We start from the raw sequence: 25863 nt of genomic DNA on the forward strand, positions 1-25863 counted from the left end.
AAGTTCACCTCTTTTTGAGGGGTGACTTTGTTGGATTGGCTTAATCCACAGGACAGCTTGCACTACTTGTATAAAGATATTTTGCTCCTTTTTCTTTTACGCTTCGTAATTCACATGTTGCAAAGATTCTGCTACGTGGTAGGAACAGTGATCAAGTAAGACTGACCTTGGAGTTTTACTAAAATGTGGGAGTTATGAAATAATGTTTATCTTATGCGGAGAAGTATTCCAAATTTGTACCGCACTGTTTGTAATGGAACTTTTATAAGCCTGTGTCCTTATTGATTGGACATGGTACTTTGCTTTTCGTGGACGATGGATGAAATGTGCGTTTTAATAGAGCTAACGTGGGAATTTTACGCGCGCCCGTTGAGTAAACTGTTGTGTTGGCTTAACTCTTTGGAGCACGGTGGTATACATAGTATACCACCTTTTGAAAATTTTCTTGGCTCTTTGCACAGTGGTTTAACTGCACGACCACCACTCTAATATGCTCACCTAGTTCTCTACTTATCAGACAGATGGCACTCACTGCCTATAAGGAATCAGTTCCCGCCAAGAATTGCATAGATTACAACTGTGAAAGCTGCGTGCTGAGTTGTGCATGGTTTTTGCGTGTGAATAGTGGTTTATAACGAATTTCTTGTTGCGCCTGTGTTTTTTCCATATCTTGGACGTCACAGCTACGGTATGAACCCATGTATACATTCATATGCACAATCTTCCGTTATTTATATACAATTTATTTTGGTGGTATATTATTTGTACCACCGTGCATGTAGCAGTATTCTATTGCATTTCGTTTCCTAGTATAAAATTCGAAATCCTCCGCTACAAAGTTTAGTTTTTAATTGTGTTGTGACTTATTTTAGCTCTTTCTCCATTTTGTTTTGCTTACGTATTCTTTACTTGGATTCAGGCTGTTGTTTGAAAATGAAAATGTCAAGAAGAGGCTTACGAGATGAAGAAATCGAACGATTATTGTGTGAAATTCCATCAGACGAGGATTCCACTGTTGACACCACAGATGACGAATCTGATTATGAAGCAAGCATTGTTGCGGAGGCTATTGTGTCGTCTGAAGGCGAAGTTTCAGAGAGCGAGGAAGAAAGTGAGTCCACTCCGCCAAAACGCGCTGCTGACACAGCGCCAACTTGGGGACAACAATTCAATGCTACCTCAGGAATGCAGTTCGACAGTGAATCAGGACCAAGTGCTTTTATTAGGGACATTGATGATCCAGAACCTATCGATATATTCGAAAAAATATTTCCAAAAGAGCTAGTTGAGCTAATCGTTTTCCAAACAAATTTATATGCGACGCAATCTGGCAAGTCTTTCACTCCAACAACTGACAATGAAATACGAACTTTCCTGGGAATCAACATTTTGATGGGTATAAAGCGTATGCCAGCATACAGAGACTACTGGTCTAGTGCCCCAGAACTTCATGATCGTTATATTGCATCTCTGATGGCAGTAAATCGGTTTGGATGGTTACTGAGGAACATTCATCTGAATGATAACACATTGCATCCAGAAAAAGGACACCCAGGTTATGACAAACTGTACAAGCTGCGACCAGTGATCAAGATACTATCTGAATCTTTTTCCAAGTGTTACCAACCCAGCAAACACCTAGCAATTGATGAGTCAATGATCAAATTCAAAGGCCGCAACAGTATGAAACAATACATGAGAGATAAACCCATAAAGCGTGGTTACAAAGTGTGGATGCTGTGTGACAAGACCTCTTACAACTTGAAATTTGATATTTACACCGGAAAAGTAGGTGACACAGTGCAAACAGGCCTTGGGGAGCATGTAGTGCTGAGTTTGTCCTCTGAACTCGTAAATAAAGGCCATTATCTTTATTTCGACAACTATTTCAATAGCTATAACTTGTTGGCTGGTTTACAGCAGAGAAACATATATGCCTGTGGGACAGTTCAACCAACAAGGAAACATTTACCCAAATTAAAAACAGACAAAGAATTAAGCAGAGGTGAATTTGACTGGAGGGTCAGCAACTGTGGCATCCTCTACTTGAAGTGGAAAGATAAGAGAGCTGTTCATCTCCTTTCAAATTTTCACAGTCCTGAAGTTACTACAGTGACTCGCCGTGAAAGAGATGGTTCACGCATAGAGCTACCTTGTCCTCAAGCAGTGATGGATTACAATGCACACATGAACAATGTCGACAAGTTCGACCAACTGAAAAAATCATATGAAATAAGCCGGAGAAGTAAAAAGTGGTGGCACCGAATATTCTTTCACCTGCTTGATGTCAGTATCGTCAACAGCTATATAATTTGGAAGGAACTAGGCGATAGAGAAAAAATGACTGCCAAAGTCTTCAGGATGAGTATCCTGCAAAGCTTAGTAACCCAGAAAACACCATTGAGGCCATCTAGACTTCATGAGAGTCAAGTCCACGTAAAGAAAAACAAGCCATATGTTTCCTCACGCCAGCGTCTCGACAATTCATCCCACCAGCCAGAGCGTACTACCGCCAGACGTTGTGCGAAATGCAGTACAAAAAAGAAGCAAGTGCGCACTTTCTGGATGTGCGCTGAATGCAAAGTGCCTTTGTGCCTTAGCAAAACAAAAAGGTGCTTTCAAGATTTTCACAAAAAGGAATAAGAAACATATTTTATTTGTAAGGTTTGTAATTTGATTTTGTATTGTAAATGACCAATTGCCAGAAATAAAATTATTTTACATTAATTATACTAATTATTACTGCTTAGAGTAGAATTTAAAGGTGAGTTACAAGCACAAACCAAGATATCTCAAAAACTTTAGGTACGGCCCTAAGTGGCATGGTGGTATATTATATATACCACCATCTAAAACCAAAATCAATACAATAAAAAATTTTAATTCATGTTTTCCTTTATTAGCAACCCCACCAGACATAGAAAATGCATGTTTTATTAAAAAATTAATTAAACATAAAATCTGTGCATCAAAGAGTTAAGAGCCAACACCGTGTTACTAGAGGAGGCCGAAATGCACGTGATTTAGCTCACGCAGGCTGGCGTGAGGACGGAAGAACTATAGTGAGGTGAGGTCTGGAACATGAAAAGGAATTAGAATTCAGAAAGCGGACATAATTAGTTTGATATGTAACTTTAATCCATTAATGATGAACGTCGCTCTTGACGGTACATGATTCACAATATCAATATCAATAGTAACTGAATATGGCGCCTTGCTAGGTCGTAGCAAATGACGTAGCTGAAGGCTATGCTAAACTGTCGTCTCTGCAAATGAGAGCGCATGTAGACAGTGAACCATCGCTAGCAAAGTCGGCTTTACAACTGGGGCGAGTGCTAGGGAGTCTCTCTAGACTAGACCTGCCGTGTGGCGGCGCTCGGTCTGCAATCACTGATAGTGGCGACACGCGGGTCCGACGTATACTAACGGACCGCGGCCGATTTTTAAGGCTACCACGTAGCAAGTGTGGTGTCTGGCGGGGACACCACATAAACAGTGTGATTTACGAACTAGAAACATCCCTCAAACTGCCGCTGGAGTGCGTCGCGATCGCGTATACCAAGTTGGGGCCCCGGTACCGTGTGCACAAGTCGCATCGTTCCTGAGCGTTCAGCAGCACGTTGAACTTGGCACGCTCAACGTTAACGTTCGACAGCACGGTCCGTGTGCCGACGGCTTAAGGACGAGGGTCGGTGTGCAAGCGGCTGCCAGCCGTTCTCCCACAATGCCACCAGGTGAACGCCTCAGTTACACGATTGGCAAACATTAAGGAAAACAACTTTCGCTCATTTTCACTACACGCAGACCATTGCGGCACGCGCAGCACTGTGCGTAACTGCGCCAAGTGCCTCAGTGACAAGCGCCGACCGTGCGCCGAACCAAAGTAGAGGCACAAAAACACCACTAGAGCTCTCATTTGAGACCTTATTTTCGGTCCTGTTTCCCTAGTTTCTCTGGAACAAACAACTTCGTGCAGTTTAATGGAATTACGCTGTTCCAGAGCAGCTACAGCATCTATCTAGCAAGACGAATCTTCAGTATTTCGTTTATCTCACATTGCGCTCGTTACAATATCTCCGAAATTTACGTAGAACGTTCGAAAATAACACTCTTACAGCAACCGCCTCAGTCATAAATTGCGTTTTCTACTGAAGCACGCAGTCCATTAGTAGTGGGGCAAGGGCAGTGCCACCCAACTTTCCATTGTTGCCAAATTTATTGAAGATGGCCGCGGTGACGCCATCCGAGATGACGGTGTGTCGACTTGGCAACAGCACATGACGTCATCCGAGATGGCGACTTTTGTTGGGAAAATAGGCCAATTGTGCTACGTCCACTAACCTAAACCCCAGAATAAATGGCGAGAAATTTGAATTTTGGCGGGATAATAGTCCAATTGGGCTATGTCCACTAACCTAACCCTCCAGAAGAAATTGGCGCGAAGTTCAGATTCCAACATGATAATGCCTGCAAAACCATACTTTTCTTTATTATTATTGATTATCATTTATTATTTATTATTATTATTATTATCATTTATTATTATTATTGGCCTACCTCCACTAGAAAATTCGCGTCAGATTCAAATTCCAGCACGATAATGGCTTCATTATTATTGATTATCATTCATTATTATTATTGGTCTACCTCCACTAGAAAATTGCGCCAAATTCAAATTCCAACACGATAATGTCTCGAAAACTGTACTTCTATTTTTTATTATTTATTATCATTTATTATTATTTATTCAAGAATCCCGATTTTCGCGGCGAGAAAGCCATTTGCTTTACATCCATAACAAAAATCTATCACAAGGTCAAATCCCAACACCATAATCGATCACACGTGCGAAATACTCCACATCCTACCAACTTTCGCGGTCACTTATCTTCTTTCTCTGCTAACCTATCAAAATCGCATCAAATAACAAAGTGCACTTATAGTACCCTAAGTGACATCCTTTGATTTTGCAGGGGGAAATGGACTCAAGTCTTTATTTCAAGCAGTACGGCCGTCACTTGTACACATCTCTGAGATGGCAGCAACAGCCAGTGCAGTCCCCACAACGCGGAGTTAGTTGAAATCGTCGCCACCCCCTGGCCCCGCCAGCCAGTGCGCGGACCGCTACCGACGGCGGTCACGTGAGGCGGCTGCTACCTGCTGGACCGGGGATCGCTGCCACGTCGTAAACATGTTTTCGCTGGACACGCTGGAACTTGCCGGGGTTGATGTCACAACCGTCCGTTGTCCGTTCACCTCGTGTATTCGTCGCCTCCGCACATTTCCCGCCAAAATTGTTCGCCTGGGAGCGGAATCACACAACGGTCGATCGTTCGGCTCAGCACGTGGTGGGCAAAGAACGCCCTGCCACACTTTTGACTCGAAAGTCGTTTTCCTGGACACGTTCAGACCTGCATATGCCGACCGTTCGCTATCCATCACGTGTCTTTGTGCGACCAAGAACACCCTGCTACACTTTTGGCGCCAAAGTTTGCTCGAGAGTGGAATCCACCATGCCTGTACAACAGGTGGTGCAGCACATGTGCTCGCCACGACATCCGTCAGTAAGTTAATTGATCACCCAACTCTTATTATTCAATCCACATTCTGCACTTACCTAATCCAAGATCGTCGCGAAAACACACGCCCGTACACATGAGCCATCGCGTGCCTAGCTTAGTATCTCCGCAAGTGAATGTAGCAAAGTTCTCATCACACTTAATTAAATTGATCAATTAATTAACCTCTCTGATGCGGAAAAGTGCTACGTCCACCTAGACTTAGAATCAATTTTCGCCAGTGCCCGACCACCTGGACTTGGAATGAAATCGTTAAAGTCCCTACCGACCAACACATCCCCTTACCGACCCATGTTCGTTGGCCAACATGTACTAATGTTTACTGCCGTTTACTAACGTGCTCTAACGTGTACTAACCTACATTAACTTATATCACATTTTGTCTATACGAGTAAGCCAAGTTTGAATTCTGATGGTCAGTTCGTGTTCCGCTACCAACACAAGAAAATTGTGGCAAACAAAGCCACTAACCTAAGTCACCTGTGATGACTCAAAATCGTCGGTGTTGCCTCTCTCACGCACCACGAGCGCGAGACCACCCACGTCACAGCTTGGACCTTTACACTCGCGTCGGACATACTCCTCTATAAATATTCTAGCTAAACTATGACCTGAATACAGTTGTTCAATCCACACGGTCTAGGACATGGCCAGAGCACAGCCCCAGTACCTACGCCGAGAACATCGCTCGCCACACCTGTAGTTAACCGTCGAGAGACGGAGATACGCTGCAATCACATCCCTCGCGCTCTCGAAGCTACTTGCCTCAGCAATTCGATCTAACAAAACCTCCAAGCATAAAAAATAATAACCAACTCGAACTCTCTCAAATTCTATATCGTCCCACAAATACTTAACGTACATTTTATTTAGGCATCGAGTATATCTATCACTCTCAAACAAAAAACACTCGCCCTGACGGACCTGGTGTCATGTTGCACAGTCGGCAGACACGCAAACAGCTCCTAATTTCAGTGCACAATATCAAACTGTTCCTAAATAATGCAGTACACATAACTGTAAACACCATCAGTACTCGTAATCTGTCCAAATAACACATGGCAAAATAACTCAACAGACGCACGCAATCAACCTGTCCCACACTAAGTCACACGTCCGACAGCCCTCAATTCGCTCAAAGGTCTCTGTTCGACCGCTCAAACATGACTTGATGACAACCGCATTCACACCTAACACCGGAGAAATTCATATCACCTAGACGCCAAACATGACTATCCAAGCCAGGCAGCGCGTGTCGTCTGTCACAGTCCTAACTCACAGCGGTCCAACACGCTGGTTAATGCCACATTCCATTGCTTGCCGGTCTATTTACGACACATCTCCACCTTCACGTCTGTTGTCAGAATAGCCGAGAGCGAGTTGACACACACACACACCGTCTGCACACATCCCAGAGCTGCCCTCTCTTCACAATCTAAAACGATCATCTGACTATGTATAAAAAATAAGAGCCCAGTCAACCTCTCCGAAATTGTATAGTGCCCCCAGAAATAGTTAACGCTCGCTTTCGTGTTTTCTCAGCTTATTTGTAAATTCAAATTCTTACCCTAACAGGACTTGTTCACGAAAATAATACTGAATGCGCTCCTAACCTCCTACCCTTCCAGCTCTCAACATACGCAAATGTTCTCAACCCTCCTATATCCCAGCACAACCGATTAATCATTCTTATTCCTTCTTATCGAATTTACCGACCTAATTTCCTAAGGCCCCGTTTTCGAAGTACGATCCTGCTTTCTTTCTGAGGCTTTCTGTGCTTGCTTTTACAGAGATCGCTGAATTACCCCACAGCCTCCTCAATCGACACACACACGCACACACACACACACACACACACACACACACACACACAAACAAACGGTCATCCTCTCTACTCATCCCTAGAAATGGAACGCATAGTTATCAACTATTCGGTCATTGCGACATATGTAGAGGCCGTCAATCACTTTCGGGGGGTAGTTTGGAAAGTCGCCACAACGTCACCAGACTCTTCTAGTTTCCTAGTGTTGTGGCTGTCCTTTATTTAAAATCATTCAGTGTTATGCTATCAAGCATAAGAATATGATTTACAAGGTGCAAGGTATAGTTTCCTGTGAGAGGCCGTGCATCAGTCCCTGTTAATGTCGTTTTAGAATCAGACACGGGCTTCGAAGTCGCGACAGGAAGACGAAATGTTCGGCAGTGTGCAAAAACGTGTTAGAAAACATTGTTTGAACCAGGGTCAGAGGTAGCTTCTCATTCGCTTAGAGTAAGGGTTTTCAAACTTGAAAGTGGTCTTTGGAGCGTCTGAATATCTTCCATACTCCGAACGCACGATGAGGATTTGGGTCTTTTCTTTTTTTCTCTTTTCGTGTTGGCTGTCGGAACGATCGAAAACAGGAAATAAATTGTAGCAGTTGTATCGCGATATGTGTGTGTCGGAGAGTTGCTGGAAATCCGCCTGAGGCGCACGAGACGGCTGGAAGCGGGCAGCGCGCGCGGTGTCTTTGTCGACATCTGCTCTACGTCTCTTGTTGCTTTACAGATCGGTTTTGCCGAGTACGCCAACAACTTCACCGAGAGCAGGGTGGACGGCGACCTGCTGCTGCAGCTGACCGAGGAAAACCTGAGGGACGACATCGGCATCGCCAACGGCATCCGCAGGAGGAGGTGGGTAAGCTGAGCGCCGGCAGGCGCGTGCGCTGTAGCTCCTCAGATTACGGACCGCCTGAGCTCTGCGTCTTCTCGGCAGGTTTACGAGGGAGCTGCAGAACCTGAAGAAGATGGCCGATTACAGCAGCCGCGACGCCGGCAACCTCAACACGTTCCTGCAGACGATCGGGCCGGAATTCTGCATCTACACGTACTCGATGCTGAACGCGGGCGTCGACAAGGACTCGATCAGGTCCCTCTCCGAGGAGCAGCTGGCCAACGAGTGCGGCATTACCAACAGCATACACCGGCTACGCATCCTCAACTCCATCAGGGAGATGGAGACGGGGCTGGGCAGCTCCTACGACGAGAGCCCCGACAAGTCGCTCGACGTGTTCGTCAGCTACAGGCGCTCCAACGGCTCCCAACTGGCGAGGTAACTCTCTCCCGACCGGCCTCACAATTATACTCTCCAGATAGTCTGGCAGCTACTGTCGACTGAACGCACCCTGTGTTCGCCTTCCAGCTTACTGAAGGTCCACTTGCAGCTCCGGGGCTTCTCCGTCTTCATAGACGTGGAGAGGCTGGAGGCGGGCAAGTTCGACAACAACCTGCTGCAGAGCATCCGGCAGGCGAAGCACTTCCTGCTCGTGCTCACGCCCAAGGCGCTCGACCGCTGCATCGGCGACACCGACTGCAAGGACTGGGTGCACAAGGTGAGCCGGGAGGCGGGCGGCGGGCGGCGGGCGGCGCCGCTCTCTCCTCCCTCTTTCTCTTCCCTTTAGCTCAGCACTACTTTGTTGTTGGCGTCATTTGTGAAATGAATTTTTTGCCTTCCTCACTTCAAAAGAGACCCTTCGTTGTGTGACTTTGTGTAAGTTAAATATTTTACAGGTATTTATGCGGCAAAATATGGAAACTACAGGGCTTAACAAAAATGTACGGCACAAACTGCACCCTTTTAACCGTGCTTCAACGATACCACGTTAGGTGTTATATGCTGCAAACTGCAGGACACATTGCTTACAAGAAGACGAAGAAATTATGTTGTACGAAGATGGGTCTGGAAAATCCATGTTAGCCGGCCCTGGTGACCGAGCAGTTCTAGGCACTTCAGTCCGGAAGCACGCGACCGCTACGGTCGCAGGTTGGAATCCTGCCTCGGGCACGGATGTGTGTGATGTCCTTAGGTTAGTTAGGTTTAAGTAGTTCTAAGTTCTAGCGGACTGATGAGCTCAGATGTTGAGTCCAATACCGCTGAGAGCCATTTGAACCAAACTCCATGTTACAACTCATTTCCTCCAATTCATTAATCGTGGGAAACACACGAACAGAACATTAGAATCGTGGGGAACGTGCACTCCTGGTGACGTCTGTTTACGTTGTGCACCACAAGTGTTTTGTTTTACATGTACCTGTTGCCATGCGACGTAGGCCTACGTCGTTGCTTGTTTACAGGTTCCAGCGATCAGTACGACCGTTGCGAGCATACAGGTTCCTACGTAGAGTTAATCGTAGACTGCGCTCGTGCAGTGGTAGTGTACACAAATGTAAAGAGGGCAGATGCCCATTTAGTGTATCGATTAGCTGACGGCGCTCAACATTGGACCGCGAAAGATTGCCTGGACGAAGGTGTCCTGACAGGAAAACGTTTGAATCCACTGATCGTCGACTTAGAGGATATGGAGCATTTAAAACTGTTATTCGTGACCGTACGGGTACTCTTCTGCGAACAGTTTATTCAACAAAGTATGTTCACGGATGAGGCGTCGTTTCTACGACGTCGGATTATAAATTTTCATAATCAGCATGTACAGACAGACTTCAGTCCTCATACAACTGTTGAAGCAAGTCATCAGTAAAGATTTTCTACCAATGTTTGGCCGGGCAGCGTTGGTGACTGTTTGGTAGGGTCTCACTTTCTGCCACCAGGATCATCAGACAAATTTCGAAGAGAATGTTGTACATAATCTGTCAGCAGATCATGTCAGATGTGCAACAAAACACGTACTTCATGCATGGTGGGGCACCTCCTCATTTTAGTGCTTATGTCCGTCGGCTCCTATAAATAACACATTCGGCGAGAGATAGATACGTAGAGATAGGCCAACGGCATGATCTCTACGCTTTCCGGAAATAAACTCGCTGGATTTTTATTTTATTTGTGGGGTGTATGAAAGTTCTTGTGCATGGAACCCCAGTACAAGACGTTCAGAGTCTCCGTGCCCGTAATATGGAAGCCTGTGAAACCGTAGGCAATACTCGAAGAATACATCACCACGCCCGAGATCCACGACAGCGGCAGGTTGATGCTTGTATCAAGGCCCAAGGACGGCATTCTGAACATCTCCATGTGGTATGGTTGGGCGTTCTGTTCGCGTGTGTTTCCCATGATTAATGACGTTTTCAGACCCATGTTCATGTAACGTTGTTTCTTCGCAATTTGTGCAGTACATTTGTGTTACACCCAGTGTACAAAAAAAAAAAAAATGGTTCAAATGGCTCTGAGCACTACGGGACTTAACATGTATGGTCATCAGTCCCCCTAGAACTTAGAACTACTTAAACCTAACTAACCTAAGGACATCACACAACACCCAGTCATCACGAGGCAGAGAAAATCCCTGACCCCGCCGGGAATCGAACCCGGGAACCCGGGCGTGGGAAGCGAGAACGCTACCGCACGACCACGATCTGCGGACACCCAGTGTACATTTATAATATAAAAATGGTCCACAGTTTAAAAGTAAAAGCGGAAGCGTCACACACACAAGACTGCATTGTTTATGAAGATGGTATCTGTTCATGTCCGAAAGAACCACTGGTGATGCTGCAGCCCTCGAAGAATCAAATTACAATGAAGTACACACATTTTCAACTGTCCCCGTTGATATTTATCGATGCCTGTAAGCAGCCAATGGTCTGCATTTCATTGTAATTTCAGACTGCATTGTAGTGGCTGATGAACATTATGATCAAATTGTCAGTCGTGAAACAGTGACGACTGTTCGGCAACACGGCTTAGCAATGTCAGATAGCGGGTCTACATCATTTGTTGAGGCACTTGCGTATTTAAATGAAGCCCGTTATTTCACTGACAGTCCAACAGAAAGCGATGCAGAGCTCACCGTTCAAGGTGGTAGAATCAGTAGGCGTAATTTCGAAGCTATGACTTCCGTCAAATACACTCCTGGAAATGGAAAAAAGAACACATTGACACCGGTGTGTCAGACCCACCATACTTGCTCCGGACACTGCGAGAGGGCTGTACAAGCAATGATCACACGCACGGCACAGCGGACACACCAGGAACCGCGGTGTTGGCCGTCGAATGGCGCTAGCTGCGCAGCATTTGTGCACCGCCGCCGTCAGTGTCAGCCAGTTTGCCGTGGCATACGGAGCTCCATCGCAGTCTTTAACACTGGTAGCATGCCGCGACAGCGTGGACGTCAACCGTATGTGCAGTTGACGGACTTTGAGCGAGGGCGTATAGTGGGCATGCGGGAGGCCGGGTGGACGTACCGCCGAATCGCTCAACACGTGGGGCGTGAGGTCTCCACAGTACATCGATGTTGTCGCCAGTGGTCGGCGGAAGGTGCACGTGCCCGTCGACCTGGGACCGGACCGCAGCGACGCACGGATGCACGCCAAGACCGAAGGATCCTACGCAGTGCCGTAGGGGACCGCACCGCCACTTCCCAGCAAATTAGGGACACTGTTGCTCCTGGGGTATCGGCGAGGACCATTCGCAACCGTCTCCATGAAGCTGGGCTACGGTCCCGCACACCGTTAGGCCGTCTTCCGCTCACGCCCCAACATCGTGCAGCCCGCCTCCAGTGGTGTCGCGACAGGCGTGAATGGAGGGACGAATGGAGACGTGTCGTCTTCAGCGATGAGAGTCGCTTCTGCCTTGGTGCCAATGATGGTCGTATGCGTGTTTGCGCCGTGCAGGTGAGCGCCACAATCAGGACCGCATACGACCGAGGCACACAGGGCCAACACCCGGCATCATGGTGTGGGGAGCGATCTCCTACACTGGCCGTACACCACTGGTGATCGTCGAGGGGACACTGAATAGTGCACGGTACATCCAAACCGTCATCGAACCCATCGTTCTACCATTCCTAGACCGGCAAGGGAACGTGCTGTTCCAACAGGACAATGCACGTCCGCATGTATCCCGTGCCACCCAACGTGCTCTAGAAGGTGTACGTCAACTACCCTGGCCAGCAAGATCTCCGGATCTGTCCCCCATTGAGCATGTTTGGGACTGGATAAAGCGTCGTCTCACGCGGTCTGCACGTCCAGCACGAACGCTGGTCCAACTGAGGCGCCAGGTGGAAATGGCATGGCAAGCCGTTCCACAGGACTACATCCAGCATCTCTACGATCGTCTCCATGGGAGAATAGCAGCCTGCATTGCTGCGAAAGGTGGATGTACACTGTACTAGTGCCGACATTGTGCATGCTCTGTTGCCTGTGTCTATGTGCCTGTGGTTCTGTCAGTGTGATCATGTGATGTATCTGACCCCAGGAATGTGTCAATAAAGTTTCCCCTTCCTGGGACAATGAATTCACGGTGTTCTTATTTCAATTGTCAGGAGTTGTAGATAAAGAAATTTTGCGCATTTGCGTCGTCTATGTTACCACCTACCTATTCGAGAGTTGCAAGGCCGTTACCAACCTCGCCTACTAGGTCAGTCAAAACCAAATCATAAGTATCTGTAGTTAACTAGAAACGTAATTTTTGATTTTCTGTAAAGCAATTCTGATTTCAAATTGCATTACATTGAAAATCGCACTGAATAGCGATTGAAGAAGCTAGTTCTGTGCTGAATTGCTGTACGACGCTAAAACACTGTTCATCTACGTCTACATCTACATCTACGTCTACATGGATACTCCGAAAATCACACTTAAGTGCCTGGCAGAGGGTTCATTGAACCGCCTCCACAACAATTCTCCATTATTCCAATCTCGAACACCGCGCGGAAAAAAACGAACTTCTATATCTTTCAGTGCGAGCTCTGATTTCCCTAATTTTATTATGATGGTCGTTCCTTCCTATGTGGGTCGGCGTCAACAAAATATTTTCACATTCGCAGGAGAAAGTTGGTGATCGCAATTTCGTGAGAAGATTCCTTCACAACGTAAAACACGTTTGTTTTAACGATGCCCGCCCCAAATCCTGTATCACGTCAGTAACACTCTCTCACCTATTTCGCAATAATACAAAACGTGCTGCTCTTCTTTGAACTTTCTCGATGTACTCCGTTAACCCGATCTGGTAAGGATCCCAGACCGCGCAGCAGTTATCCAAAAGAGGATGGACAAGCGTAGCATAGGCAGTCTCTTTAGTAGATCTGTTGCATCTTCTAAGTGTTCTGCCAATAAAACGTAGTCTTTGGTTTGCATTCCCCATGACATTTTCTATGCGTTCTTTCCAATTTGAGTTGTTCGTAATTGTAATTCCTTGCTATTTAGCTGAATTTACGGCCTTTAGATTTGACTGATTTATCGTGTAAGCGAGTTTAACGGATTCCTTGTAGCACTCATGCGGATGACCTCACACGTTTTATTATTTAGGGTCAACTGCCAATTTTCGCACCATAAGTCATCTTTACTAAATCGTTTTGCAATTTGTTTTGATCTTCTAATTAGTTTACTAGACAATAAACGACAGCATCATCTGCAAACAACCTAAGATTGCTGCTCTGATCGTTGACATAGACAAGGAATAGCAGAGGCCGTATAAGAGTTCCTTGGGGAACGACAGAAATCAGTTCTGTTTTGCTGGATGACTGCCCGTCAGTTACTACGAACTGTGACCTCAGTGAATCACTAATCCAGTCACATAGCTGTGACGATATTCCATAAGCACGCAATTTCACTACAAGCCACTTGTGTGCTACAGTGTCAAAAGCCTTCTGGAAATCGAGAAACACAGAATCAATTTGAAACCCCTTTTCAATAGCACTCAGCACTTCGTATAAGTAAAGAGATAATTATATTTCACAAGAACGGTGTTTTCTAAATCCGTGTTGACTGTGTGTCAATAGACCTCTCTCTTCGAGGTAATCCATAATGTACGTAAACAATATATGCTCCAAAACCCTGCTGCACATCGACGTTAGTGGTATGGTCCTGTAATTTAGTGGATTACTCCTCTTGCCTTTGTTTAATATTGGTGTAACCCGTGCAACTGTCCAGTCTTTGGGTCAAATGGTTCAAATGGCTCGGAGCACTATGGGACTTAACTTCTGAGGTCATCAGTCCCCTAGAACTTAGAACTACTTAAACCTAACTAACCTAAGGACATCACACACATCCATGCCCGAGGCAGGATTCGAACCTGCGACGGTAGCGGTCTCGCGGTTCCAGACTGTAGCGCCTAGAACCGCTCGGCCACCTAGGCCGGCTCCAGTCTTTGGATACGGATCTTTCGTCGAGCGTCCGGTTGTATAAGATTGTTAAGTATGGAGCTATTCCTTTCAGTGTATGCTACACATGAATAATTTAGAAATAGATATCCTCTCAGTAAAGAAGCAACTGAAATCACTGAATGAAAGCGTTTCCGGTCCACGCTCTATACCAGTTAGGTTCCTTTCAGTGTAGCATACACTGAAAGGAACCTAACAGTGTAGCATACACTGAAAGGAACCTAACTGGTATAGAGCGTGGACCGGAAACGCTTTCATTCAGTGATTTCAGTTGCTTCTTTACTGAGAGGATATCTATTTCTAAATTATTCATGTTGGCAGCTGTTCTGGATTCCAATTTTGGAATATTGACTTGGTCTTCTTATGTGAAGGAATTTCGGAAGATTGTGTTTAATAACTCTGCCTTTGCAGCACTGTCTTCGATGGTATTTCCATTGCTATCGCGCACGGAAGACATTGATTGTATCTTGCAGCTAGCATAGTTTTCATACGACCAGAACCTCTTTGGATTTTCTGCCAGGTTTCGCGGCAAACTTTCGTTGTGGAAACTGTTTAAGTCCGCGCTAAATTTCGATCTTATGTAAAAGATTGCAATCTTGTAGATTCTGCGTTCGTTTCGATCTGGCATGCCTTCTTCGTTGTTTCTGGAACCATGTTCTAACCCGCTTGGTGTACCAAGGAGGATTAGCTCCGCCGTTTCTTACGTTATTCGGCATAAAACTCTCAGTTGCTGTCGATACTGTTTCTTTGAATTCAAGCCACGTTGGCCTACCCTTACAATGTTAATTTGGAAGGAGTGGAGATTGTCTCTCAAGATGGCATCAAGTGAATTTATATCTGAATTTTTGAGATGGTATCGTCAAAATGATAAGCACGATTTTTATCTGCACCAAACCACGACTAAAAAAGCCAGAGTGACACACGTAACACTTCCCCCCGTCCTCGCCCCCACACCCACCCACACGTGTGTGTGCGTGCGTGCGTGTGTGCCCCTGAATCTCGATACGCGATGGACTCAAGCGTGACTCGCCAAATGCGAAATTACTAAGCTACGCTATGGCCAGCCAGCAACATATATGGCTTAGGTCACTAGGTAGAAAATATGTTTCAGACAGGTTATTCTGATGTTTATATAAAATGAAAATGGGAAATGTGTACTAAATGTGCTTTATGATAAAAATATGTCACGTTAAAGTAACACTGTCGTACTATGTCTAATAAACATTTTTTTTTTAAAAAAAGACGGTGAAATGTTTTTTGAAACTATTTATGTACAGGTAAGAAACGAAATAGGTTAGAAAAACATTCGACATGCCTTCAAACGATGCTCTAAATCATGCGCAGCAAATTAGGTGCGTCCAATGTTTCCTTAACCTGATTTATTTTTTACTTTTAAAATTATCGTTGCACAAAACAGTTGACCGCTTTTCCATTTTTTTATTGTCAAGTTTTTTAGAAAGTATAAAATATGATACACACTCCTAAAAAACAGGCAACACTCTCCAGGACTGTGTTTAGTGACACCAGCGTTTAATACACGCGTATCGCGGGATTGGTAGTGACTTTTTTTTTCCGCGCTCATCGGCGACCAGACAGCCCCCTATGCGTTCTTTTCTTTACCTCTGCAGGAGCTCTGCTGACTAATTCATGGTCGAGTACAACCGTGCCCCACTGACGAGTACGTACTCCTGTTGAGCAGCTTCAGCCATTTGAACGAATTCGAACTGCGGGTCAGTGGGAAGACGGATGGACGTGTTGACGGACTGGTGCACATGACGATCACACTATCTCGCAGGTGTTTCGCTGCTTCCAGCAGTGGTCTCTGGAACACTCCCACATCCATAGATGTTCGCACAGATGAGATGATACTTAATTTATGTAGCCAGCAACAGCTATTCATGAAACGTTCCAGTTTTAACCAACTATTAGTTTGCATATGAGAGTTCGGACAAAATTTCATTGTGTAATTTTTAGGGAGTCTTGTCTTCGCTCCATTCAAACATTTGACCAATAAACTAGAGTTTTAGTAATAGATTATCGGTGTGGACACCAATTGTCAGACGTATTCTACGTTAAAAAATTTAAGTATCCTCAGAGTGAATCACCTAAAAATTGTGCTGCAAATGTTGCTATTGATGTGCGGTTTTCAAACAATGAATTGTTAGTAAGCGACTAGTATTGTTAGCAGTCACTCTACAGATTGTAATAATATTTAGAAAGCGTATTTTTTGTGCAAACACACACTTTTTAAAATGAGACAGTGCCTATTGACACTACCGAGCGAAAAGTAGGGCAAATTAGAATGTCAGTGGTGTTTGTCGCAGGGTTCTGGTGCGAGTCATTTACGAGATCAGTATTTTGAAAGAGGTTGCACACCGACTCTTGTCTGTGTTATTCAACGTAATTGCTAGGTACGGTGTTCTTATGTTTGCCAACAGTGCTCTTATGTGTTCTTTGAGTGCATTACGACTCGCTAGTCAGTCAGTGTGTGGAAGTACAAGCAGTAGGTCGTGAGTGCGTGAGTAGGCTACGGTATTTATCAATGCCGAAAAAAAAACCGACGTGCTCGTGGTGTGTGGAGAGTGTTCTTGCTGCTGTTGCAGCTGATCCGCAAATTAGCTGCCGCGCAGTCGCACCAGGAAGTGGCACGAGTCAGGCAAGTGTCCTCTGCACTCTCCACTCTCCGTCCGTATCACCTCTCTCTCTCCATCGAGAACTGCTTGAAAAAGTTTATGAGAGTCATGTAACTTAATGGAGGATACTCCAGATGTATGATGAAACCTCATTTACATCGTAGAGAGAACAGTGAACGCGCACAAGTATGGCAGCCTCCTTACAGACCATCTGCCACACACGAATGCTAGAAGAGGCTCCTCTGCAGACTAGGAGGAGCCTGTGATACCGACATAATGGCTGTCCAGCCCACACTGAACGAAATACTACAGCATGTCTTCACGAATTGTTTCCTAGTCGTTGGAATGGATGCAAAGCACCTGTCTTGACCGGCCCATTCCCTGAATTTGACGCCTGTACACTTTTTTCTGGGGGAGGGGGGGGGAAGCTAAAAAACGCTGTATTCAAAGGTATACAAACTACACCCGATGATATGTGACGACGTACTACTTCACCCTCCCAGGACATCTCCGCTGAAATGGTAACACTCGTGAGCAGTCGCTGAACAGTGAACTGGAAACTTGTTTTATCTCTCCCGGTGGTCACTTATAACACAACCTCTGATGGTCAATTGTCTCGTCGCTCGTCATAATCCACATAATTAGTGTATGCACTTGTGTTGTTCTTTAGTGTGTGCTACCGCAGGTATTGTACAAATATCGGTGTGGGAACTTTCCAAAATGCGGTACCTCGTAAACGACTCGCAGTACAATCCTGCAACAAACACCACTGACTTTCTAATTTACCCTACTTTTAGTTTTTTGACATCAATAGGCGTCGTTCCATTTTTTAAAAAAAGTGTATGTTTGCACAGAAAACACTCTATAAGTGTAAGCCTGTTTATATGGTTAACAGTACGAGCCCTTCACTACCAATCCATTCTGCGAAAACGGCACATTAATAGCACTTCCCATTTCAGCTTTATTTGTGGTACAATTTGTAGGTGATTCAAATTAGCCAGCCTGGTCACCACACGCGCAAATTCAAGCAGACCGCCAGAGACAGTGTCACCGAACGTGGTTCCTGAAACCGAACGAACGTAGCTTTTGCTCACCTATCTTAACTTATCGCTCCCGAAAAAGACGCATTTAATTGGTGAGACGCATTCGAACAAGTTGTAATTCAGGAACCCACAGATGTCTGTATACAGCCGCATTTTAGAGCGCGCAATTGCTCGAATTAACGCCAACTTCGATGCTCAATTCAGAAACGGCACAACTTATCGAATTTTTTTCCTAAGAATTATTTCTGAGCACAACATCCACTGCACGCTGTACATACTGCAACACCCTTACAAGCTTTTCAGACTGTTTCTGACCTCCATATATATATATATAATCTGTGCCCTGTTAATAGCATACGAAATGAATGGGAATGATCGAACAACGTATTTTAAGGCGAAACGCATTGGTGCAGAACTCAGACGTAGAGAAAAAGAGAATTTTCGGCGTCGGAGGATTTCAGAAGGAGGCAATGCTATCATGCAGCGGGAGAAGGGCAGGTGGTTTGCCTCCCATCGACCATTGAACGGACGTACAGGGCGAGGTAGCCTATATGGTGTGACGTCGCTTCCTAACTACGGGGAAAATCGGTATTTCTCTCGTCAACAAACATTGCCACAAGTGACAGATAGAAGTCTTAGGATTGATCGGTGACTGAACCCGAGATGTTTGGATCCGTAGTCAATATGAGGCATTAATTAAGGAATGTCAAAGCTGGTTGGCCATAACATTTGTGAGGGGCACTTCATAAACTGATAGCAGTACCGAATTAACATTTCCAACTGGTGGCGGACATTTTTCTGTGTTGTCAACGCTGGTAATGCTACACACCTTGACTTTAAAATAACCTTTTTTTTTATGGAACCCGTATCCGTTTCTTAAGAGCTGTGAGAACTGTTGAAAACGAAAATAGCATATCAGCTGATACTGACAAGAACAACTTTTCTGTTTTCCGCTGATAAACTGGGGCGATGCGCCGTATGGGAGTATAAGACAGGCCAGACGACGGAGCTCACGCTAGCCTCCATCGGCACGTGAACATTAATTAAGTAGTGCGACTTGACCTCTGCATTCAAAGTGTTTCACGTATATTGGGACATGTACGACTGCAACTATTTACGAGCGTTATATTTATGTTTTTAAAGAGATTTACTGAGTTACTAAAAAGAATGTGTAAGTCGATGAAAATAATATTACCCCTATTTTCAGCACGTGTTGCAACAAAGTGTTGCTTAACATGCTGATTAAAATCTGTCTGCTTAGACATATTTTAGTCAGCTCGGCCCAAACGGGCAGTTCTATCCTCGTGCAGTAGGAGATATTCTACGTCAATAAATGTTTAACTACTATTTTAAAAGAAGTTATTGCACTAACCACGAAACACTGCGAATGTCGATATTAGAACTTCACGAAGTCTCTCGTAGTTCAGTCAACGCTTTCCCTACAAAAATTTTACTACAAAACTGAGACAGTTTAACTAAGCTTTTTAAGTTTAAGTAAAATCTTGCAGTGACTTAAAACATCAGAAATTTCCATAATTCAAAAATTCTTTAAGTGAAACTTTACACTAAGTAAGAAAAATCGAGACATTTCAAAATGTGAAAGAATAAAATCACTCTAAAGATAAGAAATGAAATGTCAAACTAGGCCTAGCACTTTGTCAGCAGACGGAAGTAAGGCGTCTCGTATCCGGAAGAAGCCCGCTACCGTTTACTGGCCGGTACTGACTCCAGACGGCAACCCCTGCTCACGTCTCTCACACGTGCCTCTCGTATAGCTGCTAATTGGCCCTTACGTCGATTTAATAGTACAGCTTCCAGAACACAGCGAGAGCTCCTGCAACATAAAAGCTGTTAAGCATTTAGAATAATCAGGAAACCTGGATGAGCGTATAATCTTTTCATGCTTAACATCACCAGGGGATGGCATAATTAACTGGTACTTACTTTATTTAATTTCCAACAAATAATTTCAGTGGCGATGAAATCATATCGGGCTTTCATCCGGGTAGCTGCGTAGAAAATCTGCGACATTCACGAATAATTTCAGTGATTAATTAATAAGAAAAAGAATCGAAAATTAAGTATAGCGATGAGTTTCATCTCCAGAAGTACCTCGTGCGTTGCGAGTGTTTTACTCGACACTCGCACCGAATAGCTGTAGCAGTTAAAATGACGCGTCAGCGTAAACAAACGGTTGACACCACAGTTTACTACCCACAGTAAATCAGTTAAGTAATGAAACTGAACAACAGTAACATGTAGAAAATGTAAATATTGTTAAACAGCACCTAAATCGCTTGGTGTACTGCTCTCTTTAAAATTAATGAATAGTCTTTCCGTCACGTTACTGCGCAAAACCCTAAAAAGACTCACTTAACTGAGACGAAATATATGTCCGGTAACCAGAATGGCGATCCTCACACAGGTTTACTGCAACACGTGTATTTAGAACGGGGTAAGTGCTTATCAATAATCAAACCCTTACTGCGTCCTTCACCGCTAGTGAAGCCATAGACATCATCATAGTCGGAGGCCCATCAAAAGCTGGCCGCTTTCCACCCACTATCGGCAATAACTTGTTCTACAAGGTGCACCAGGAGTGGTCCTCGAATAGGGAACAAGTAGCAGTTTGATAAGCAGAGAACCGCGATCCACTCTTCGAAGTGAGTGGGCGTGTGTACTGGGTTCCGGCTGGCAGAGCGGCGCGCACACGCGGGACGCCAGCCAGCCAGCCCCTGTGGTCGGCGTCACCCTCCGACGTATGCCCCGCTCTTCTGCCTAGCCGTGCCACAGTTCCTCTAGTAACCGGGGCCCCCAAACTGGCGCTAGGTATCGATCGGACACTGAAGCAAAGCCAACCGCGCCACGGCTGAAACGTAGCTGCTTAGGCAGTCTCCCTTCACCTACTCTTACACGCCATACTCTTTTCGGCGCATGTAACTATTCGCCCAAGAATATCGATGTGTGTATTGCCTGGGAGACATCGTATTTCTGCTATTTGGAAGACAATTAATGGCAATGCGTTAGAGTGAGACGGAGGTAAAAGACACGCCAGAGAACAGAGCGAGACGAGGCTGTGTGTTGTTGCAGGAGGTGGTGGCGGCGCTGCAGTCCCAGTGCAACATCATCCCCATCATCGACAACTTCTCGTGGCCCGACGCGGAGGAGCTGCCCGAGGACATGCGCGCCGTCTGCCACTTCAACGGCGTCAGGTGGGTCGGCCGGCGCAGGCGCACACGCTCAGGCCCGCCCGGCCTGCTGCTGCCGCTGTCCGACGACTCCTGCAGCCCCTTGACACAGCTGCAGCCGATTTAGAGTGAAAAGCGTAGGCCACAAATGTGCAGGGCGTGGACAAAAATGTGGAAACAGCAAAAATACAGCGCATTACCGCGATTAAAACAGCTCGCAGTCGTCTCGCGCAGTACCATTCTTATGACTTTACATACTCTTCCCACTGCTACCACAGTACTCGACGTCAAATCCACACCTTCCTTCCGAATTGACACAGTCATTTCCTTTGGATATGTCGGAACACAAACACATACTTTATAAGGCTGATGCCCAAGGCGAACCTATTACGCACACACTACTACTGTGATACTTGGTCAATAACTGATTATCTACTATACAAAATACTGAGAGAAAATCAGCGATTGGTAGACATGTCTCATATGCTTTTCTGGTGAATGATACCACTGTATCTTAGAAAGAGAGCCATAATCGTCTCATATGTTAAAAAAACTCGTCGCAACAACTACTGTATGTTACTGTCAAAAGCGGTCTTGGTTGTAAAGGTGCACACAAGTATCCATGTTAAAAGCTACGCTGACTTTATAAATACACACATGGCATTACCTACGAATGACGTGCTTTTTCCAGACAAATACCATAACACTGAATATAGACGGTGATCGCCGGAGCGTATATTATCACACCAGCGGTGTGGTTACACGTCGCTGACGGTGCATCTTCGTAACAAAATTATCCAATTTTGAAAGTGATTCGTCTAAGGAGCGCGGTATGAAACAGATATGTGAAACCCCCTCACGTCGAAGCCACTAGATGTTTCTCCAGTATTTGTAACACATTCTGTCCCGATGCAATATCATATTTCTGGCACTCACATATCTCGAAACGAGCCACCTTTCTCCAGTCTATCTGCTACGTGGTTTTAGGTAGCCCCTATGTATCTTGCAACTACCCCTCAGACCCTGCACTACCGGCCCAACAGCGTTGCGCATGTGATTGCTCCAATGTAAGTCGGACCTGAGTAGAAGTCGGAGAAAGCAACCCGTGTAGAAACAGGCGAAGCTGAGTTACTGTTACTGAACGGTGTTTGGACCATTCGACAGAAACGAAGCCTGCTCTTGCAACACAAGGAGGTATAATAGACAGAACGGGAAGGATGTGGATTTTGCTACTGCATTGTGGTGCCTCTCCAAACTACAAGCAGGTACTACAGATCCGCGTCCCCCTGGGTCCATTCACTGTAATGCACTTACCAATTCTGAGAAAAATAGGGGTAAGTTATAGGGAGAGACGGGTAATATGTAATATATACAAGAACCGAGAGGGAAAAATAAGCGTGGATGACGAAGAACGAAGTAGTCGGATTAAAAATGGTGTAAGACAGAGTTGTAGCCTTTCGCCCCTACTGTTCAATCTGTACAACGAAGAAGCAATGATGGAAATAAAAGAAAGGTTCGGAGGAGGAATTAAAATTCAAGCTGAAAGAATATCAGTGATAGGATTTGCTGATGACATTGCTATCCTCAATGAAGGTGAAGAAGAATTACATGAATTGCTGAATGCAATGAACCGTCTAAAGAGTACTGAATATGGATTGAGACTAAATTGAAGAAATACGAACGTAATGAGAAGTAGCAGAAATGAGAATACCGAGAAACTTAACATCAGGATCGATGGTCACGAAGTATATGACGTTAAGGAATTATACTACATAGGCATCAAAGTAGCCAGTGGCAGACAGAGAAAGGACATTAGCACTGGCGAAAAGGGCATTCTTACTCAAGCAAAGTCTACTAGTACGAAACATAGACCTTAATATGAGGAAGAAATTTCTGCACACAGTGAAAAATGGACTGTGGGATAACTTGAAAAGAAGAGAATCCAAGCATTTGAAACGTTGTACTACAGGTGAATGTTGAAAATTAGGTGGACTGATAAGTAAGGTTCTGTGCAGAATCGGAGAGAAAAGGAATATATGGAAAACACTGACAATGAGAAGGGACAGGATGATAGGAGATCTTTTAAGACGTAAGTGAATTAACTGCATGGTATTAGAGGGAGGGATAATGGGCGAAAACTTTAGAGGAAGACAGAGATTGGAACGCATGCAGCAAATAACTGAGAACTTAGTTTGCAAGTGCGCTGGGATGAAGAGGTCGCCACAGGAGAAGAATTCATGGCGCGCTGCATCAAATCTGTCAGCGTCAGAACACTGACGACTCAAAAAAGAAAAAAAAATTGCGCGCACCAGCTAGGACATCTACCTTCATTTCCACTTCTTCCTCCGCCGCCTGCTGTAGGAGCTCCCCTACGGATAGCAACTAAAAAAAAATTACACAAAATTATTTAAATAACAGTCTTGATGGCAGCTGACGTTAACCCCTGGCCTCTTTCGACCTTTTAATTACTGTCAGTTACAGTAACCCTCCACAGCGGGTCAGGCGCCAACGCCGTCATCCAGATGGTGCAAACTCTGATAATGGCCCGTTATTGAAAGGCCGAAGCCGGTCACAAGTTAACATTAGCTGAGTTCAGGACTGTTTTTTAAATAATTTTATGACAATAAAGATTATACCATTGCACGTTATTTATTTGTAATTATATATCAGATGACTGAAGCTGCCGCAACTAGGTTATTTACCTTCACTGAATTCCACAGTATCTGTTGTGTGGATTGTATGCCTGTCCCCCTCCTCGTAGTCTACACACATCCACATAAACGTGTGGATGGCTCTCACATCTTTGGGGTGCAACAAGATGAAAGAATCACAGTCACAGTCTCTTGGAGGATCAATGGAAGCGTCCGATTCCTGCCGTCTACTTATGACGGAAGGGTGTTGTATTGTGTGGCGTCTATATGGCGAGGCGTTTATGTGTTGCTTGTGATTGTTGTGTTTGATGGTGCACTCTAATGGTGTCTGTGTATGTGCTGAGTGTAATGTGTTGTATTGAGATCATTTGAGCCTTGGTGTTGCATGTGTGAAGTCGTTGGCAGTGTTTGTAGTTCAAAACGTGAAGTTTGGAAGTATTTTCAGTGAGTTATCATTTTTTTTGTTTGCGTGTTTGGCGTTTTCGTTAGATGTTGTTGGTTTGCTGTTTGTGGTGCGGTAAGACGTTTAATTTATTGTGTGGTCTCTGTTGTTGGGTGTGGATGTGATGATGAAATATAACAGTGCTATGTCGCGGTCGGCGATGGAGGAGGACATGTCCGTTGTTACATTCATCGAGCTATTTCGAATGATCACTGAGATTATGAAGTGTAGTATTTGTCGGGAGAACGTTTGGTTGACCAGAGTTCCGACGTCTCTGACCAGCGACGGGTGATGCGGTGGAGTCTGTGTGTGTATGTGGAGGGGGGGGGAGAGGGGGGGAGTTGGGTCTATTCTTCTCTAGTTGTGATGTTTTGTGTTTTTATGGTGTATTCAATGTGTTTTATTTTATGTGGGGATGTTTGGTTTTTCGATTTTTGAGGAGTTGAGGTTTTGCTTTTATTTTTCGTAGTTGTAAGTGTTGGTTTCTTGGTATCAATAGTTGTAGGTGATCTACATAGCTCAAGGGAAATGACCGATTCCAACTTTCGTAGTTTTAATTGTAGGTATTGATGGTTTGGTTTCGTCAGCTCTAGTTGACCTATCTAGGTCAAGGGGAGTGTCAGATTCCTGTTGTTGTAGCGGAATGTTATAATTTTGGTTTTTTTTGTTATTTTATGTGTTTTGGAATCACGGTGTGGTTTTTTCTCTATTATATTCAGCTCGTTCACATCCTGAAACTCCCAGTTTCTAGCGGTAGTCCTGTTAGTTTGATTATATTTTTGGAGGGAGTTGCTATTGTCTTATTTATATGTGTTTTCGTGTTTGTTGCCGAGTGTATGTAGTGACATCATAGGCGCCATATTGGAGGCGCTTAGAATAGCCATTTCCAACATATTGATGACGTCATGCGTCAAAGAAGACGTGTGGAATCGGTCACTTCTGTTATGAAGAAACACTGCAAGATATGGTTTTTCTAGTAAAGTATTTCTGAAATGCAAGAACTGTAAAGATCAGTATTAATTTTGTATCAATAGGAAGACTGACAGTGGGTACAAAACTAATATTCAGTTTGCGAGAAGGTAACTTAGCTGGTACGACATCATGTGCAGTAATGAATCTTCCAAATGGCTCGACAGTATTCCAGAAGTATACAGATACATTATATGAAGCTGCTAAGCATTGTGCTATTTCCTCTATGAAAACTGCTGTCAATGAGGGAATTGAAATTAAATGAT

The 25863-nt window shown here is 44.8% G+C and overlaps 2 protein-coding genes across 8 annotated transcripts in view; one reads left to right on the forward strand and one right to left on the reverse strand.

Moving 5' to 3' along the window:
* Positions 1-25863, forward strand: part of LOC126202933 (NAD(+) hydrolase sarm1) — a 1078224-nt gene that overhangs the window by 1034914 nt on the left and 17447 nt on the right. For 6 of the 7 annotated variants that reach the window (XM_049937030.1, XM_049937080.1, XM_049937053.1 and 3 more), the window contains 4 exons: positions 8125-8249; positions 8332-8667; positions 8758-8947; positions 21438-21559. In XM_049937030.1, coding sequence (XP_049792987.1) covers positions 8125-8249; positions 8332-8667; positions 8758-8947; positions 21438-21559 — 773 coding nt within the window. Of the gene's footprint in view, positions 1-8124; positions 8250-8331; positions 8668-8757; positions 8948-21437; positions 21560-25863 lie in introns of those variants that run through there. The other variant, XM_049937073.1, reaches the window with a different exon arrangement.
* LOC126202972 (uncharacterized) overlaps positions 1-25863 on the reverse strand; it is a 55859-nt gene that overhangs the window by 18476 nt on the left and 11520 nt on the right. The window lies entirely within an intron of this gene.

Source organism: Schistocerca nitens, chromosome 1 (genome assembly GCF_023898315.1).
Source record: "Schistocerca nitens isolate TAMUIC-IGC-003100 chromosome 1, iqSchNite1.1, whole genome shotgun sequence".
Lineage (NCBI taxonomy): Eukaryota > Metazoa > Arthropoda > Insecta > Orthoptera > Acrididae > Schistocerca > Schistocerca nitens.